This window comes from Girardinichthys multiradiatus, chromosome 15 (genome assembly GCF_021462225.1).
Source record: "Girardinichthys multiradiatus isolate DD_20200921_A chromosome 15, DD_fGirMul_XY1, whole genome shotgun sequence".
Lineage (NCBI taxonomy): Eukaryota > Metazoa > Chordata > Actinopteri > Cyprinodontiformes > Goodeidae > Girardinichthys > Girardinichthys multiradiatus.
The window spans coordinates 28,737,775-28,756,589 of NC_061808.1; the positions used below are offsets into that span (position 1 = coordinate 28,737,775).

General features: G+C 39.5%; 1 protein-coding gene across 6 annotated transcripts in view; it reads right to left on the reverse strand.

Moving 5' to 3' along the window:
• Positions 1 to 1,082: 1,082 nt before the first annotated feature.
• The window catches only part of LOC124881997 (centrosomal protein of 128 kDa-like), a 68,396-nt gene continuing 50,663 nt past the window's right edge, over positions 1,083 to 18,815 (reverse strand). For 4 of the 6 annotated variants that reach the window (XM_047388053.1, XM_047388052.1, XM_047388051.1 and 1 more), the window contains 4 exons: positions 12,103 to 12,180; positions 11,833 to 11,946; positions 5,043 to 5,151; positions 1,083 to 2,018 (listed from right to left, as the gene is read on the reverse strand). In XM_047388053.1, coding sequence (XP_047244009.1) covers positions 1,945 to 2,018; positions 5,043 to 5,151; positions 11,833 to 11,946; positions 12,103 to 12,180 — 375 coding nt within the window. In that variant the 3' untranslated portion in view covers positions 1,083 to 1,944. Of the gene's footprint in view, positions 2,019 to 5,042; positions 5,152 to 11,832; positions 11,947 to 12,102; positions 12,181 to 15,529; positions 15,578 to 17,710; positions 17,735 to 18,815 lie in introns of those variants that run through there. The other 2 variants (XR_007041793.1, XR_007041794.1) reach the window with 2 other exon arrangements.

Genomic DNA, 18,815 nt, shown 5'->3' on the forward strand with positions numbered 1-18,815 from the left:
AGGCAGTTCTGAAGGCAAAAGGGTCCAACCCGGTACTATCAAGGTGTACGTGATAAAGTGGCCGGTGAGTGTATGTTCTAATAATCAGGACCACAAAATAAAAAGGGCTGAAAAAGGACTTTTGGACCTAGTAAATACTTTAAAACACCCTTCTAACATTTTCATTGTGCTAGCATTGTGTAAGGGTTTACACAACTTTTTTCTAATAGCCATGAAAAATATTAATATTGAATAAAACAAACAAATCATAACCAACCTTACTATTGTTTTTCTAAGTAGATCATTTTTAAAAGCACTTTTTGGACAGCAAAAATAGCCTTTACAGCTATGTCCCCTTAAAAACAAGAAGCAACTTCCATATATGGACGATGACCTGTAATCTGGACCCACACTGTCTGATGGGAATCTTGTTGCCCAAAGGACTGTTGTTTAAAAAAAAATGTTTTAACAGAAATGTTCCTGGGTGTCTGAGCTAAATGGATAAGTATTTTACTACAGCTGCTGCCTGACTATTTCAGTATTTTAGTTTTCTCTCCAACCACCAAATATGTAGCATTTGCTTGAAATGACTTTTTAGAGCCAAACTACATGCTGTGAGAAAACATCAAGTGGACTCAGAGTTTGAGGTGTGAGAGACACCTTGGAGGATCTTTTTCACAGTTTCATTACTAAAGTGCAGCTAAACCTTCTCAAAGAAAACTGACTGATTAGGTGGAGAAAAGTGAGACTTGCTCGACTACTGCATGGTTCGCCAATAGAAACTAGGCTTTTCTGGTTGTCATGGTAAAGAATTAAAGGCCAGACTGGCCTCATGACGGAACATTCTTAAATCCTTCCATAGGGTGCCGGTTTGTTAAATCTCCATATCACTGATCTCTGACATTTCTCCTGACCAGACACATCTCCAAATAAATCATCACTTTATAAACTGAAATTCAAGTTGGAGACTTTACCATCAAGGCTTTTGTCTTGGATGTCTAAATGTTTATGCACTGATGTCAAAACCTGGTACTGAAAAAGTAACTAAAATCATCTGTTTTCAGCTACTTAGTATTTTGATGACAGCTGTCCTCATGTCTGTATAAAAATATGAATTTTATTTAGGTCATAATGGTACATAAGGTTACTAAGTTAAAGATAAGCACTATTTAAAAGCAAATACCTTTAAAAAGTAAATATTAAAAACTTTAATGAATTATTTGTAAGCGTAGCATAAAGTGTATTTACATGTATTACAGCCTTCCAGCTTGCTGAGACTGTTATTTCTACACACTACATTTTTATCATTATTATTTATTATAAAAAATGCTGCATATCGAAATAAAGGATTACAATGTTGGACTTTCAACTGCATGCAGATTTATTCGCAGTGCATTTCTGGGTCAATTCAGAAAAATAGACATGTGTGCTTGTTTCCTTGACGAGTAGATAGTGCATCGCACAGAAACGAAGACATAGTAAAACAGTTCGCAACAAAGAAAGTACAACATGTTAGTAAAAACGACTGCAGCTTGTTAAAAAGGCACCAGAGCTTTGTTAGTCTATATAAAATGTTAGCACATACACATTGGCCTGATCATTGGTTTAAAAAGTATTTGAAACAGCTGCTGGACAGATAACAATATCAAGACATGTAAAAATAAAACTATTTTTGGTTTCAAGCTTTATAAATATTTTAAATACAGGTGTGTCTAAACAACATTAAAAGTCTTCACAGTTGTGTTTCCTTCACAGCGAACAGACCAGCAGCTCCTCCATGTGTTTATGAAACCTCTCTGACCACGCTGCTCTCGAGCACATCAGTGACGATGTTCCCGGGGTACTTGAAGAGGATTAGCGTTGAACCCAGGGACTCCTACTAGAGCCGAGCTTGTTGTGAGTGAGCGCCAAGCAGGAAATGCTGAGTGTTGTAATGGTCCACATATCGGTTTAATCACCACTGAGCTAATGCACGAGCAGTCGAGACCCCTCGTCTGTGGAGTCATCCAGGTCTGTAGTGGTCAGACGTCTGGGAGGGGCTGTGGCAGGGAGGAAAGAATGACAAGCCAAACATGAACTATGAGATTCTCGAAATATACCCAGTATTAAAAGTTCTCTTCTGGCTTGTAAAAGATTTCATACATTTTTACCTATTTTCCAAATTTTGTTAAGTTATTGTATTTTATTGGGATTGTATGTGATAGACCCACTGAAAGTAGCCTATTATTTTAAATTGTAAGGAAAAACTAAAGTGTGGCATGATGCATACAGGACCTTCTCAAAATATTAGCATATTGTGATAAAGTTCATTATTTTCCATAATGTCATGATGAAAATGTAACATTCATATATTTTAGATTCATTGCACACTAACTGAAATATTTCAGGTCTTTTATTGTCTTAATACGGATGATTTTGGCATACAGTTCATGAAAACCCAAAATTCCTATCTCACAAAATTAACATATCATTAAAAGGGTCTCTAAACGAGCTATGAACCTAATCATCTGAATCAACGAGTTAACTCTAAACACCTGCAAAAGATTCCTGAGGCCTTTAAAACTCCCATCCTGGTTCATCACTCAAAACCCCAATCATGGGTAAGACTGCCGACCTGACTGCTGTCCAGAAGGCCACTATTGACACCCTCAAGCAAGAGGGTAAGACACAGAAAGACATTTCTGAACGAATAGGCTGTTCCCAGAGTGCTGCATCAAGGCACCTCAGTGGGAAGTCTGTGGGAAGGAAAAAGTGTGGCAGAAAACGCTGCACAACGAGAAGAGGTGACCGGACCCTGAGGAAGATTGTGGAGAAGGGCCGATTCCAGACCTTGGGGGACCTGCGGAAGCAGTGGACTGAGTCTGGAGTAGAAACATCCAGAGCCACCGTGCACAGGCGTGTGCAGGAAATGGTCTACAGGTGCCGCATTCCCCAGGTCAAGCCACTTTTGAACCAGAAACAGCGGCAGAAGCGCCTGACCTGGGCTACAGAGAAGCAGCACTGGACTGTTGCTCAGTGGTCCAAAGTACTTTTTTCGGATGAAAGCAAATTCTGCATGTCATTCGGAAATCAAGGTGCCAGAGTCTGGAGGAAGACTGGGGAGAAGGAAATGCCAAAATGCCAGAAGTCCAGTGTCAAGTACCCACAGTCAGTGATGGTCTGGGGTGCCGTGTCAGCTGCTGGTGTTGGTCCACTGTGTTTTATCAAGGGCAGGGTCAATGCAGCTAGCTATCAGGAGATTTTGGAGCACTTCATGCTTCCATCTGCTGAAAAGCTTTATGGAGATGAAGATTTCCTTTTTCAGCACGACCTGGCACCTGCTCACAGTGCCAAAACCACTGGTAAATGGTTTACTGACCATGGTATCACTGTGCTCAATTGGCCTGCCAACTCTCCTGACCTGAACCCCATAGAGAATCTGTGGGATATTGTGAAGAGAACGTTGAGAGACTCAAGACCCAACACTCTGGATGAGCTAAAGGCCGCTATCGAAGCATCCTGGGCCTCCATAAGACCTCAGCAGTGCCACAGGCTGATTGCCTCCATGCCACGCCGCATTGAAGCAGTCATTTCTGCCAAAGGATTCCCGACCAAGTATTGAGTGCATAACTGTACATGATTATTTGAAGGTTGACGTTTTTTGTATTAAAAACACTTTTCTTTTGTTGGTCGGATGAAATATGCTAATTTTGTGAGATAGGAATTTTGGGTTTTCATGAGCTGTATGCCAAAATCATCCGTATTAAGACAATAAAAGACCTGAAATATTTCAGTTAGTGTGCAATGAATCTAAAATATATGAATGTTAAATTTTCATCATGACATTATGGAAAATAATGAACTTTATCACAATATGCTAATATTTTGAGAAGGACCTGTATGCTTTCAACCCCTTGAATCAATACTTTGCAGAAACTGCAAAGGTTTGTCTCTACCTGCTCTGCACATAGAGTAAAACTTTATATCTGACCTGTCTTGTCTGATCCATGATCCTCATAATGATGTTTGTTTTCTAATGATCTCTAACGGCCTTTAAGAAGCAGCTGTATTTACACTGACATTAAATCACACACAGGTGAATGTTATTTACAAAACCCTGGAATTGATTTAGGGTTGTCTGAGTAAAGGGACAGAGTATAGTTTTCAGAAATGAATCTCTAATAATAATTGAAAACCACAGGTTGGTCTGTGACATAAAATCCAAATAAAATACATCAAGGTTTCTGGTAGTAATGTGACAAAATGTGGGAAGGCTCCAGGGGTATGACTTTGCAAGGCAGTTTATATTCAGTTCTGTCTGAGGGAGTGAGTGAGATCACAGGAATCCAGTTTTTGACTTAGCTTTGAAATGTCTCCATGTTTTTTGATGTGTTTCTTTTCCCTCTTTGCTCCTCAAAAGACTAAGCTCTCCGAGCCTTTCTGCCCTCACCTGGTTAAACGAACAGATTCTAATTAACACCGTAGCGACTCTTTCCTCCGATGTGTTACAGGTTAGCAAAGTGGAATGAGCCCCAGCATGAAATCTATTATCGTCACACTGTCTGTAATGATACATTGGGGTAAATGTGGGTCTGTCGTATTAGTTTGCATATTTTAGAATATCCAATTTTTTTGATTGATGGTTGTAGAAGGAATGCAGACAGACTCTCCTCTTCTGATTTTTTGTGACACATCTTTAAACATGAAACAGTGTTTAGCGTGAAAAGCTGAAATTCATGTTAATATATTTTTTAACACTCGAGGAGAAGACGAAGTCCCGCTGCAGGGAGCATCCATGTTATCAAAAAGATTTCCTAAAACCTGCTGCATTCATTCTGCCCTGGTTTGACAGAGGGACCGAAATCCAGCTGGACCTAGTTTTTCAGCATGTGATCTCGGCCCCCTGCTCCACTCTGCTTGGGAAAACTGAGAAGATCAAATGTCCTTATGAGGTCCAACAAAGGACTGAGAAATGAATGTGCAGGTAGAAGATGAAGATGAAAATTCTGATTACAAAAGGAAAAGATTGTAATCAGAGAGAGAGCTATGATTAAAAGGTTTGTGGAGAAAGCAGCGATACTCACAGAGACAGTCAGACCTCAGTGTGCTGCTCAGGAGTGTGCTGGGGCCTTTGATGGAAGAAGAAAGAGCAGCCAGTCTCAGACTCCTGGAGGTGGCATCCAACTTCTCATCCTGGAAATTCAGACATAAAAAAGAAGATAGTATCGTTATGAGGTTTTAATAGTCGGGCAACAAATAGAAGGATCTACATTCTTTTGCATCAGACTGATCTTCCTCACCATGTTGCTCAACAGTAACTGAAATAGGTTTTTGAAGGCAAAACTTCAGTCACTTTCCTACAGCTTGGAATCAGAGCCAAGGCTAATAGAGCTCTTATTGAAACTCTTCACAAAGATGTTGATTCAGCTGTGTGTGGCCACTGCAGAGGCTCCAGGTTTGTGCTGCTGTTGCATTTCAGACATTTTTTCCAATAACGCTCAAACACACACTCTGCTGACTTGGGGTTTTCTGACAGGATGAGGTGGTTTCAGACTGTTTAACAAATAGTCAAAATGAAACAAAAGTCTGCAAGAAAATGAAATGACAATCTAAACCTGGAGATCTTTACATTCTAAAGCAACAACCAGCTCTATGTAAGGCCTTTGCTACACAGTACTTGTAGTGTTGCTTTACAGCAGAACACAATATAAACACTAAAGCATTATAAATTCACTGCACCTTAAAAAAATGACTGAACTGGCCCAACTGTTTATCTGTGCAGTTCTGGTCAGAGGTTTCTCCTCATCTGCAGAAAAATCATTTATTTAGGGGCTTTTAAAGATTTATTTGGACTTTTTTTCATACAGTAAGAACTAGATGCACCAGTTAATTTGTTTTTCTAAATAATTCACGCAATGTCAAAAATGATAAATACTGGCTCGTGTATTCGCACACGTCCTCAGTTAATGTTTAAATAATTGGAAGTTAGGATGTTGCAGAGAAACCTCACACATTCTGTAGCAATCAACAAGCTCTTGGTATCATTTTAGTTGCATATCTGAGTACTCCTTTTATCTCCAATGGTTCACTCTATTTAATTGGTTTCGTAGTACAGACCTGACTTATGTACAGCTCACAAATCTTCAACAGTGGCAAGGTTGGTGTTGCTCTAGAAGCTTAATGTTAGCCTGCTTTCATAAAAAAAACTGTTCTGATATGTGTTTGTGTTCATTGTCAAAGTTTCAATGATCTAGGTTTTGTTTTGAGGTAAAATTGAAGAAATTCGATCTTTGTTCCACCCACTCTGAGAAACACACTAGTACCACTGGCAGGAAAACACACCCTCAGCATGATGCTGCCACCACCTGTTCTGTCAGCAGGTACAGAGTGGTACAGCTCTTAAAACCTGGCCTTGATTCAACCATTCCTCCTGTTACTGTGAAAGAAAAGCTCTATATTTGTCTTCCTGACCATGACTCTTTTTTACAGGAAACATTTGACTCGGGGAGCTGCAAAATCTCACACAATCTTGAAGCAGCTGCAATTGGAGCTTGGTCAGCACCCTCTTAGTGCATCCTGTTATTAAACCTGCGTCACCACAGAGACTGACACTGCTGTTTTAGCATCTTCTAGTAGAGGGGTACCTAAAGTGTGGGTCGGGATCCCCCAGGGGGTCACGAGAGGATTTTTAGAAACAATGTGATGTGACCCTTGAGGCATATGGAGGGCCAAAAATTAAGCAATTAAATATATCATTTAATAAATAAATGTGAATGTCGATTAAATAAACAAGTGTACCAAGCATTTATTTAATACATGAAATAATTAAATATAAATTATGAAATTTACAATTAAATACTTGTTACCATTAAATATTTAAATGTCTTTTTAAACAAGCTATGGTGACTCCTGGATTGTTCTCGAACATAACCTTTTATCTGCAGGGGGCTGTTGGGTGAGGTGGTTAAAACTGGGACACAACTGTGTGTTTCAACAGGACAATGACCCCAAACACACATCAAAATAAATTAAGCACTCTAACAAAAGCTTTCTGGATTGGCCCTCAACCCAATTGATCATCTACAGACTATACTTAAGACCCAGGGCTATGGCAGGAAACCAGCCAGTTTCAATCAGGTTTCTAAGGTTCATTTATTCAAATATTAGTTGGGGCATATGTGTATATTTGGGCCTATTGGTGTGTATATTTTTAAACAAAATCCACAATAAATTCAAATTTGTGCGCCAAATTCCGACAATCTTTGCCGATGCGGGTTTTATCCCCCAAAATAAATTACAGTTCAAATAAATCACTATCAGGCCCACATTAATATGACATTGCTGCCAATGATGAGAGTATTTAAACGTCTTGAGTGGAACTATATATAGGGGCTTATTGTTACACATCAAAATGTGAATCTGTGAACGTTTTTCTTCCATCTGTTTTCTTTAAACAAAGTGGGAAGCAGCCATTAAGCTGATGCAAATGTCACTTATCACTTATCATGGGAGTCATTAAGCAAAGTGAGAGGTAATCTAGAAGGGTAAAACCACTTAAAGAGCAACTGTATGACTATTTAGAGGAGGTTGCAAACTGCTGATGGCAATCAGCTGTCAACAGTGATGTCTTAATGGCTCCCCCGAGTGTTTCTCCAGCACAGAACATAACCAGGGCAATTAAAGGAGGCTGGTAATCTTCAGGTTTCATTTGAGCGTCCACTTGTGCTGTTGCGCACTCGGACCTTCCACAACACGTTACTGCCACCTGAAATTATTCATTTATTCATAGAACTTGTAAATGAGTTTGCGCACTAGCTTGTGTGTGGGTGAGTTATTCATGAAAATGCTGTCAGAGTTAGAAACTCCTCATCCAGTCGCTGTTTGAACAAAGCAGTGCTATTAGGTGGACCTGGATAGAGTGCTGTTGTCTGTAAAAGCCTACGGTTTTTAAAGGAATTAAAATGTGTTGCCGAGCAGAACGCTGGATGTGCGTTTGTTCATGTGGCCTGCCTTTTAAATACCAACAGGCCTAATTTGGAGAAAAGCTTGGTTTCACTGACTAAATTGGGAACACTTTTATCAACGAACAAAAATCTAAAGAAATTCCTGTATACAAAATAAATCCATCCAACAATCCATTTTCTGCAGCAGAAGTGTCCAAACTTTTTGCCATGTGGGCCAAAACTGTCAACCTGGAAGTGTTTGAGAGCGACAAAAATCAGCTTTTTTTAAATTTTTATTAGAAATAGAAAATTAAAGTCATTATCTAAAATAAACGAAGCATGTAGTATAGTCATGAAAATAACGATGTGGTCTGATTGTTCACGAGATGGGATCACTAAATCATTTCAGTCCAAAATTTACAAATGGTTTTGCACAAATGGCTTATTAAAAGAGAGGCATACAGTTTCCTAAGTTTACTAAACTGCTTAAATTAAGAAAATATTTTGTGTTACCTACAATTTTCCATTTTAAGAAGATTTTAATTTGTGGGTAAAAATCTTGCTGTACATTTTCTTTTAAAGTGTCCATCTGCATCAACTACCGGTGCTGGCAGGCTAAATTTGTATCATTCTTGAACTGTTTTTGGGGGCAGTACATCATTCCAAGGGCCACAAATGGCCCCCGGCCCACACTTTGGGACACCTTTGGTTTATACCCATTTTATCAGTGCACAGTCACAGTGGGGCTTCCACTCTTCCTGCTGAGTGCACACTCCTGACACCAGGGGAAACATATCCTGTCAGGGATAAGTAATTTAGCACATCTTCCATCCGTATGTACAGCCCTTACTGGGCGAGAAACAGGGAACGCCAGACAAGTCACCAGTTAGACCGAGTCCTCCTGATCAGCAGGGGGGTTGATTGACTATATGGGTCCCGTGCCAGGTGGGGATTACGTGGCCCCCAGTGATTCTCCCCGCCGTCTACAGTGAGTGGGCAACACCACAAAGAAAGAAGTAGACACATGGGAACATTTAACATAACATAAACCTGAAGAAACACCAGGCAGCAGGTTGTCCTAGGATCAATGCAGAGGTATAGAGGGAAGCATGCTTTAATTTTTTATCCTGAACTACCAAGGGTTTAAACTAAACTATAAACTCACTGGCTGTGTTGTTGGTGTTATTAACAGATAGTTACCAGCAGCTCTTCTGTCTTCTGATGTCAGACAAATGGTTTAAAGGTCCAGTCTTCCTATAATAGACCCATGACTTATTTTGGTAACAAGTTCTGATAACCATTGCTCTCCTTCACATATCCTGTCATCTTCAGCTGTCAGGATTGTAGCTTTCAGCTCCATGTAGCCTTCTAATAGCTTCACCACTGAGTGATCAATGGTTATGCCCCAACCACCTGATTTCTAGTAAAAAAATGAAAAGGTAATGTTTTATAGAAGGCATTGAGATTTTCCTTTTCTCTATCCAGCCAGTGACAGAAGACCTCAGAAATCCTGACCAATAGAACACTAGCATCTCAACAGACTATTTCAACCAAAGAGGAGGGCTCTGCAACATGGACTGAGTGCAAAGGATTACCTCTCACTGCAGTGGAGATGAGGATTTTCTTTTTATGATGGAGACAATAATTAAGCCATGAAGAAAACTAAAAAAAGAAAAAAAGGCTAATGATGAAATCCAAATATTCAAAAAGGACTGCTGCTTCATTCTTGGCTATTAATTGTAAGGTTTATCTTTTTTGCACTGAAATGTTTACACTTGTTTTCAGGGATTTTGTTTAGCGAGTTCATTACTTGTTTGACAAGTTCAAATCTATGATAATAATACGGGTCTTTCTCGTCTCACATATTTGAAAATGTTTACTCATAATTATATCTAAAATTTACCAGTCCATCTATATTTCGACCCTCGCCTATGGTCATGAGATGTGGATTGTGACGAAAAGGATGAGATTTTGAATACGAGCGGCCAAAATGAGCTTCCTCCAAGGGGTGGCTGGACTCAGCCTTAGAGACAGGCTGAGGAGCTTCATCATCAGGGGGGAGCTCGAAGTAGAGCTGCTGCTGCTGCTCCTCCTCACTGAAAGGAGCAAGATGAGGTGTTTCGGGCATCTAATTAGGATGCCTTCTGGCTGACACCAATTTCGCAGTATTCCTGGCAAGTCCCACTTGAAAGAGACCTGGAGGAAGACCGATAACTCAGAGGGTTTATATATATCCCTTCTGTCCTGGGAATACATTGGGTTCCCCCATGATGGGTATGCACTTAAAAAAAGAAAATCTAATCATTTTTGGTTTTATATTGATTTAATTTAGGATCTTACATATAAGATTTTGAGTTTTTAAAAAACTCTTCTCTTCTGCTCTTGGTGGGGTCAGACGCTCTTCCACTTTCTCCCCCATTTTTTGCCCTGCTTCAGCTTTTTGTCTATGTTTTTCTTAGACCCTCTGTTCACATATCCTCCTAATTTGTTCATTATGGATTTGGTCAGCTGGTCTCTCAACGCAATCGATCAAATTTTCCCGACGGAAAGACAGGGTAAAGGGAAACCCTCTTGTCCAGACGGAATGTTCTTCTCCGGATACGCAATGGATTCCTGGCAGCAGTGGAAGATTGTGTGTCTGACAACAATGTCAGTCGAGGACGTGGAAGATTTGTACATAATTGGATTTCTGATAACAGGATTTCTGCTTTTTGGAGTACCTGGCTTATCGAAGTAAAACATCGGTAGCTGTTCAAAGCACTCCAAAGCTGCCTGGATGTTTGAAGGGATCTTTACAGCTCTCAGCACTCAGACTGATATGTTAAGAGAGTAGAATCGCAAGCGGGACACAATCCTTGAACAGAATCGCAGGCTGGCTGCGTTTCCTGGACTCAAAGGTGATATGATTTAATCTTGGAGAAAGTTGTTTGCTCAGGATCTACTGAAAGTACCAGAAATTTGGCTATTTGGATTTGAAATTGAGAATGCTTTGAAGGCAGGCGGAAAATCACAGCCGGCCTGAACCAAAACATTTATTGTTTGTCTAATTGAGGCGCCCCGATACGGCCTTCACACGCTTCTTATCAAAACACTTCTCCTGGATGTTCTGTAAATACGACGCTCTGCCCCAGCAACCCCCCTCATCTGTGAACTGAACTGTATGGCTGTTTGATAAAACTTCCATCTCTTCGTCAAGGACAATGGCACCTTCGTCAGTGTTGACAGTCGAATTATTTCCACACATGATCATACTTAAATATTGGCACCCTCACGAGTCAACCATGCCCCTGCAAAATCTTTGCTTATGTGTGTTGCTTTCCCATGCTCCTTATTTTTACCTAAATGTGGATTTCATTTCTTCATTTCTTCTCCTTTTCATAGATTTTTAGATTTACCAGTGAAAGGAAAATAATACTAGTCTCTTAAAAATTTGAACAAAAGCTGTTTTTACACCAGTGACTCAGCTTCCTAAGTTAGAACTCAGTGATTGCTTAGTAATGGATGCAAATGACTGTTATTAAATTTTAGATTTCTCAGAAGGATTCATAGATTTTTAGATTTCTTAGAAGGATTGTAGTATCATTTGATTTGTTTTTTTTGTGTCTGTATTGTAATTCTATGTACAGCGCTTTGAGTGTCTCGTTACTGAAAAGCGCTATATAAATAACCATACCTTACCTTACCTTAAAAAGGAAATCCGAATAAAGTTGTTAGAAAAATGAAACTTAATCTTTGTATCGATGTCGTACAAAATATAACTTAAATATTAACATGAAATGTACAAAATATTTTTCATATTAATACAATAAGGTGATATTTCTTAAAGATGCAAGCAGCCCTAAAATGGCCTGATGCTAAATTACTAAGTCAATGCAACGTCTTAAAGATAAAAATACAAACGTGTCTGAGTGTGTGTATGTGGGTGCCTTACTCTGTACTCCTGGATTCTACGTTTGGACTCGTCCAGCTGATTCTGCAGGTCCCGGACGATCTCTCTGTATTTAACATAGCGCTGCTCTACAAACTCCTTCTGGTGCTGTGATTCCTGAACAAACCCAACAGAAGCTGTCATCACCACCAGCCAGACGTGAGACTCAAGCTGTTCCTAACCAAGTGGAGCTTCTGAAAGCCTCACCAGGCCTGAACACAGAATATAAAACAGACATAATAACAACTCGTATGGACCTTATTTCAAACGTACCTCCAAATCTTTGAAGTCCTCCATCAGACAGTTCTTCTCTGGAATCGACTCAAAGTGCTCCAGTGCTACTCTCGTGTTCTGTCCACACACACACACACACACACACACACACACACAATCAGCCTAACATGGAGGGATTTCTAGGGAACATAATCCACTTATTATCTCATACTACGATCTGAATCTTGTAATTAAAAGATAAGCACTGCAAAGCTTCAGAACTCGTCTGGAAATGATCCAGTTTTTACTTACCATACAGCATATAGAACTCTGTGTTTGTTAATGATACCTTCAGGGGACATAAGGTACGAAAGAAAATCTAGAAAATTAGAGATAACTGCAAGCATAACCAAGAAACACCAGGATAAACGAGTAGTGAGGATGGAATAATCAAACACCGTGAAATGAGATTGTTCAAGGTTCTCATTAAAACAAGATAACTTCTGACAGCTGCACACTTGGATGAGATATTTATGGCTGTTTTTGCTCTGCAGAGTCAATTGGCAGCTTTAAAAAAGGACATAAAGTAAAGAGTCCAAAACTGCAGTACTGTTCTGTAGATTTTATGCCTTCAATTTCACAGTTTCAAGTTATGAGGCGTTGTGGAAGGATTCTGCACTTTCAAAATAAATAAAAAGCTATGCACACAGAAACTTTTGCTTAGACTGTATGCTGATTTTGTTTCCCAGACACTGTGGCTGAAACATGATTTCATCTTTAAAAAATCTAGGTTTTAGATATTCTAAAGTGAAGAATAGGCAAAGAAGTTTACTTTATCTGAACTTTAGGGAGAAAACTAGTATGTCAGTGTCATTTGACAAAGTACAGGTCCTTCTCAAAATATTAGCATATTGTGATAAAGTTCATTTATTCCATAATGTCATGATGAAAATTTAACATTCATATATTTTAGATTCATTGCACACTAACTGAAATATTTCAGGTCTTTTATTGTCTTAATACAGATGATTTTGGCATACAGCTCATGAAAACCCAAAATTCCTATCTCACAAAATTAGCATATCATTAAAAGGGTCTCTAAACGAGCTATGAACCTAATCATCTGAATCAACAAGTTAACTCTAAACACCTGCAAAAGATTCCTGAGGCCTTTAAAACTCCCAGCCTGGTTCATCACTCAAAACCCCAATCATGGGTAAGACTGCCGACCTGACTGCTGTCCAGAAGGCCACTATTGACACCCTCAAGCAAGAGGGTAAGACACAGAAAGAAATTTCTGAACGAATAGGCTGTTCCCAGAGTGCTGTATCAAGGCACCTCAGTGGGAAGTCTGTGGGAAGGAAAAAGTGTGGCAGAAAACGCTGCACAACGAGAAGAGGTGACCGGACCCTGAGGAAGATTGTGGAGAAGGGCCGATTCCCGACCTTGGGGGACCTGCGGAAGCAGTGGACTGAGTCTGGAGTAGAAACATCCAGAGCCACCGTGCACAGGCGTGTGCAGGAAATGGGCTACAGGTGCCGCATTCCCCAGGTCAAGCCACTTTTGAACCAGAAACAGCGGCAGAAGCGCCTGACCTGGGCTACAGAGAAGCAGCACTGGACTGTTGCTCAGTGGTCCAAAGTACTTTTTTCGGATGAAAGCAAATTCTGCATGTCATTCGGAAATCAAGGTGCCAGAGTCTGGAGGAAGACTGGGGAGAAGGAAATGCCAAAATGCCAGAAGTCCAGTGTCAAGTACCCACAGTCAGTGATGGTCTGGGGTGCCGTGTCAGCTGCTGGTGTTGGTCCACTGTGTTTTATCAAGGGCAGGGTCAATGCAGCTAGCTATTAAAAACACTTTTATTTTATTGGTCGGATGAAATATGCTAATTTTGTGAGATAGGAATTTTGGGTTTTCATGAGCTGTATGCCACAATCATCTGTATTAAGACAATAAAAGACCTGAAATATTTCAGTTAGTGTGCAATGAATCTAAAATATATGAATGTTAAATTTTCATCATGACATTATGGAAAATAATGAACTTTATCACAATATGCTAATATTTTGAGAAGGACCTGTATATCTATTTTGTATCAAATGTACAATATTGTGCAAAAGTCTTGATTCACCCCTGATTTCTTTTGATTTTGTCCCTCAGAAACCAGACTTACCAACTGTGATTTTTAAAGCTGTCCAATCAGTATATTTGGCTGTTTTTATAATATTTCATCTAAGCAAAGAGATAACTTTAGGTAAATTTGTAAAAAATTATTTTTTACATATTGTTAAAACTGTCACTATGTCCTGACAATAGAATGTGAGACAGATATTCAATCTATAAGTTGTGCGTTCACAGCAGGCTCCGCTGTGAGAGAAGGAGCTGTGGAAGGAGGGCTGTAGCATAGCAGAGAGCAAGGGGGAGGGGCCTCAGAATTCCCTACTGCAGCTTCAGGGCAATTTGTTATCTGCAACTTGTAACAAAGATACATTTTCCTTCCATTGTTGCCACTGAATTCACAAAACACACTAAATATAAAAGATAGACATAAAATTAAATTTCAAGATCAACAATGGGTTGGAGAATGAATGTTCAGGTTTTCTTTAGCTAATTAGAATATCTAATCTTGTCAAAATAATCTCTCTTTCTTCCTGGAAAGGTAAGTTCACAGTTTACATCCATAATTTAAATTTTGAAATACCAAACTTAACTTTGGGAAAACTAGGGAGGGATTCATAAGAGGACTCCTAGATCAGGAAGGCTTGGAGGTTGGTTGCCAGAAAACAGCCTTATCATATGACAGGACAAGAATTATCTCCATTTTGTCTCAGATACTGTTTACTTTCTCAGAACCAGGTTGGCTTCTGCTCCAGGTTGTCAGCTCTCTCAGCCTCATCTCTCTTGGCCAAAGAGGTCTGCCAGCAGCTGCTCACCCAATAGCTGTTTAACCAGGGAGTTTACTTTGAGGCTGGAAGGCTGTGAATTGTTATTTTTTCTATTGGAATTCAGATTTTTAAGCAATCCGAAAAACTACTGCTCCTGCTGAAAGGTTAGAGAAGATTCTGGTAAATAAAACAACGCAATTGAATTTTAACCAAGTTGATCCAGGCTTGATTTGTCTGATTGTCTTGTCTTGGGCTGCCTGGTCAGTCAATGATCTCTTCCCCACTCTTCATCACTCCATTCCTCACCACACCACCGACTCTGCTCTCAAAAGCACGCACCCCTCAGGGTTTTTGCCATGTTTTTCTAGCAAATAGCTGCTAAATACACTCTACTGTTTTCAGACCATTTGTTTGTTTTCCAGAAAACAGAACATTTCACAATATATCATATCACCATCTGAAGGCTCACATGTACTGAGATATTGTCAGCAAAGAGGGAACAAGGTTACATTTATCACATATGGTTATAGTCATTGCAGTTTGGCAATCTGAAGAGCATAGTCTGTGGAATTAAGAGATTATTTAGTTCAATCTAATATTACCTGAAGGTGTTTTCACCATTCTTGGTCAGAATAATCAAGTGGTTAGATCTGTGTAGGAAAAAGCATGTTGAAGATCAGCTTTTGTGTGTTTCTTAACACTACAATGTTTTAAATGTGGGATAGCCATATTGGATGTAGAGAATGGGCTGGTGAGAAATCTCAGACATTCCTAATTGGAGATTTGGATTCATGGCTTCCTGTATGCTTAGTCAAGTAAAACACGGAATGAACAGTTAAACCGCAGCCTCCAACCAAGCTGCAGTGTCAACAGATAGGAACAGTACTTTTCAAACTTTATGGAAAGTAGAACAAGCCAATGTCCAAGTGCTGTTGCAGTATAGCTTTGAAATGTCCATCAGTGCAGTGGCACTCGGAAACCTCAGTATATGAAGAGGTAAAGCATGTTATAAAATGTTGGAGAGCCCCTGCATTATAGTTTTAGCTGAAGGATGAAGGATCTGTCAGACCCACTGTTGGGTCTGACAGATCCTTTCTGATTCCTAAAGATATGACTTTCAGATACGAGTGTTTGCTGTAAAACACTTTTCAGGTCTGACGCTGCTTATGTTGTCCATTAGTTGTCCCCCTTTGCTCATTTTCAGACTATGCAACACAAAGTCACGACCAGGTACACGTAATGGGCAGAAATTAAGTTGAAAAAGCAAAATAAACTTGGAGACAACTTTAAACATCCTTATGAAAAGTCTACTGATCAGGAACACTTTAAACGATTTTAAAAAGTCACTGGAAGAAAAACATAAGGAATGTTAAGGTGTTGAAAACTTCTGGACACTTCACTACCATACAAATCTATATTAGGACATCTCTATGTAGGTAGTTTGGGTTACGTCTAGACAGTTAATTCATGATGAGGAGACAATTATCAGACAGAACAACATCATCCTTATCAAATTCAGATAAAAGCCTAATGAAGGAACTGGTTCTTGATAATCAATACACCTCTACACTACTGGCATCTGAATACTTGATCTTTAGTGAAATATTTCTGTAATGGATAATATTTATCTATGGGGAAAACTCATCATTTCTGTCTTAAAATGGGATTGTGGAAGAATATTGAATCGTTTTCTAGAAATTCAACTGTACACCAAACCTGTAGTAATAACTAAATTGTGTGGTGAAAAAAATGTCTGCTGCCTGATTGATTCAAAGCGCAATCAAGGACTTCCTTCTCAACTTACTCAGCACAATCTTATCTTCTCATCAGCGGAGTATTCGAGCTGCGCTGGTATTTTCACCTCTCTGCAGTTTGCTTCAGAAGCCGTCCTGTTCCCAATCAGGGTGGGAGTGATTAAGCAGCGAAGGAGCCGGCTGTTAGAGGAGGCATCTCTGACTGTCACACTGAATGGCACGCTGACATATTAGTAAGATTTGCTGGGCGATCCTCAGCGGCAAGGCTGAGTGGAGAACGGGTCGATGTGACCGGCTCCTGGCAGAAAACGTGAGAGTTGATGGAGGTCCAAGGCATCTCCTCTTCTCTCTTGTAACAGCTAACTGAAGGCTGAAGTTGACAAGCATGACGTATAATTGTGACAGATGGTCGGCGTGCCTTAGACAGGCTCGTTCTTTTAGTTCGTTATTTTTAGGGCAGCTAAAGGTACTTGGGTCAATTCAACCTTTGATCAGTGCAAACGAATTCTATCTGACATCTAATTCCTGATTAAGGATGTCGGTAGCGGCCATTTATAGTGTGGAGGGTGGGATCAATATCGTATTGTCAGCTAGGCTCACTTCTGGCCACCATCAGCAGGACTTATAATGATTAACAGAACCTCTGAGCCTTGACTAAAACAATTGTTTCTAACCCTGCGTTGGTCTTTATGGGCAGATAAACAAAGAAGTCATCAGGTGCGGGGTTACAACACAGTTTTACAAATATGGAATTTCCTTTCAGCATTTTCAATGTCAGTATGAAAAAAATCTAGAACATAAAAATCTGACTTTCTAAGAATCGCTTCAATCAGTAGAGCAAGTCTCAGATGGATATACTGTCCAGCTGAATAGAGCTGTACCTGCTGGGATTCATTTGGAAGTCATTTTCTACAGATCATCAGTTGATAACAGGTTTGATTGTGACGCAAGAAGGAACTGTTCTTCTACACCAGTTCTGGGATAAGAGCAATGCAATAGTTGCTGATGGATACTTTAAGTTAGACCCACCTTCCAGGATCACTGTGGAGATTTCTGTAAATGCATGAAATAAATATATCAATCGGTTGTCTTCGAATTTAAAGCTTTGATATCTCAAGACAATGAGTTAAACGGGTATCACAAACTACAAGCCCAAAGTCTCCAGACGATGAGATGATGGATCTGTGATCGCGGAGCTTGGAATATTATCTCGTCATAATGAGAGCATTAAAGCACACCTCAATGTAAATGGCTCAAAATCTTTTTATCTCAAGATAACAAGATATTGAAACTAGCTTTTGCGACAAAAAAGCTTAAAATCTAGAAGATATTGAGACGTCAATCTGTAAGCTAAACAAATTAGCTCAGCTCAAATAATCTCGAGATAATAAGGTTTTATTTTGAGATGAGACAGTTGGCCCCTGTAGAACTGATCCTGCTCCCTGTTATGGCCCCTTGACTGATTGGTCCCTTGAACTAATTTCATTTTTCCCTTTTACAGTTTTAATTTAACAATGAATTAAAAATGAACATTTCACGGTATTGAGATAGGATCACAGTTTTCTTCTGATAGATCAGGGGTCTACAAACTGCAGCTCCAGAGCCATAAGTGGCTCTGTGTCTCTGTGGCTCACTTAAAATATGAAATATTGCCTTGTTTTTTTTGTTTTTTCTGTGCCCCATGAAAAAACCCTGGTGCCACCCTGACCCCCTGGTAAATTTGGTCTAGAACTGCCACTGGCCTGAGGTCTCTATTCTCAAAATGATGATATACTGAAACCGTCATGGCTAGAAAAACATTATGTCATAATGAGTCAGTGGGACTGTTTACAGGGAAACTGGCTCAAATCTGGTTATCTTGATAAAGTGACATAATAAAACAGAGTAAAAACAGCAACTGTTTTCATTTAGTTTGATTATGACAGGCTTCATTTAGCTATTGCGGAGTTACTGGTGTTTATAAGTAACATAGAATTTTAGAAAAATATATTGTTATTGTTAAAACTTTTTGAATCATTTTGTTTTATTTAACCTTTATTTAAGGATGTTTCCTACTAATATTGTACATTTCTTTTATAAGGGAGTCCTGACCATTCATTCTTGATTCATCTTAATTTCAATGTGCTGTTTCTGT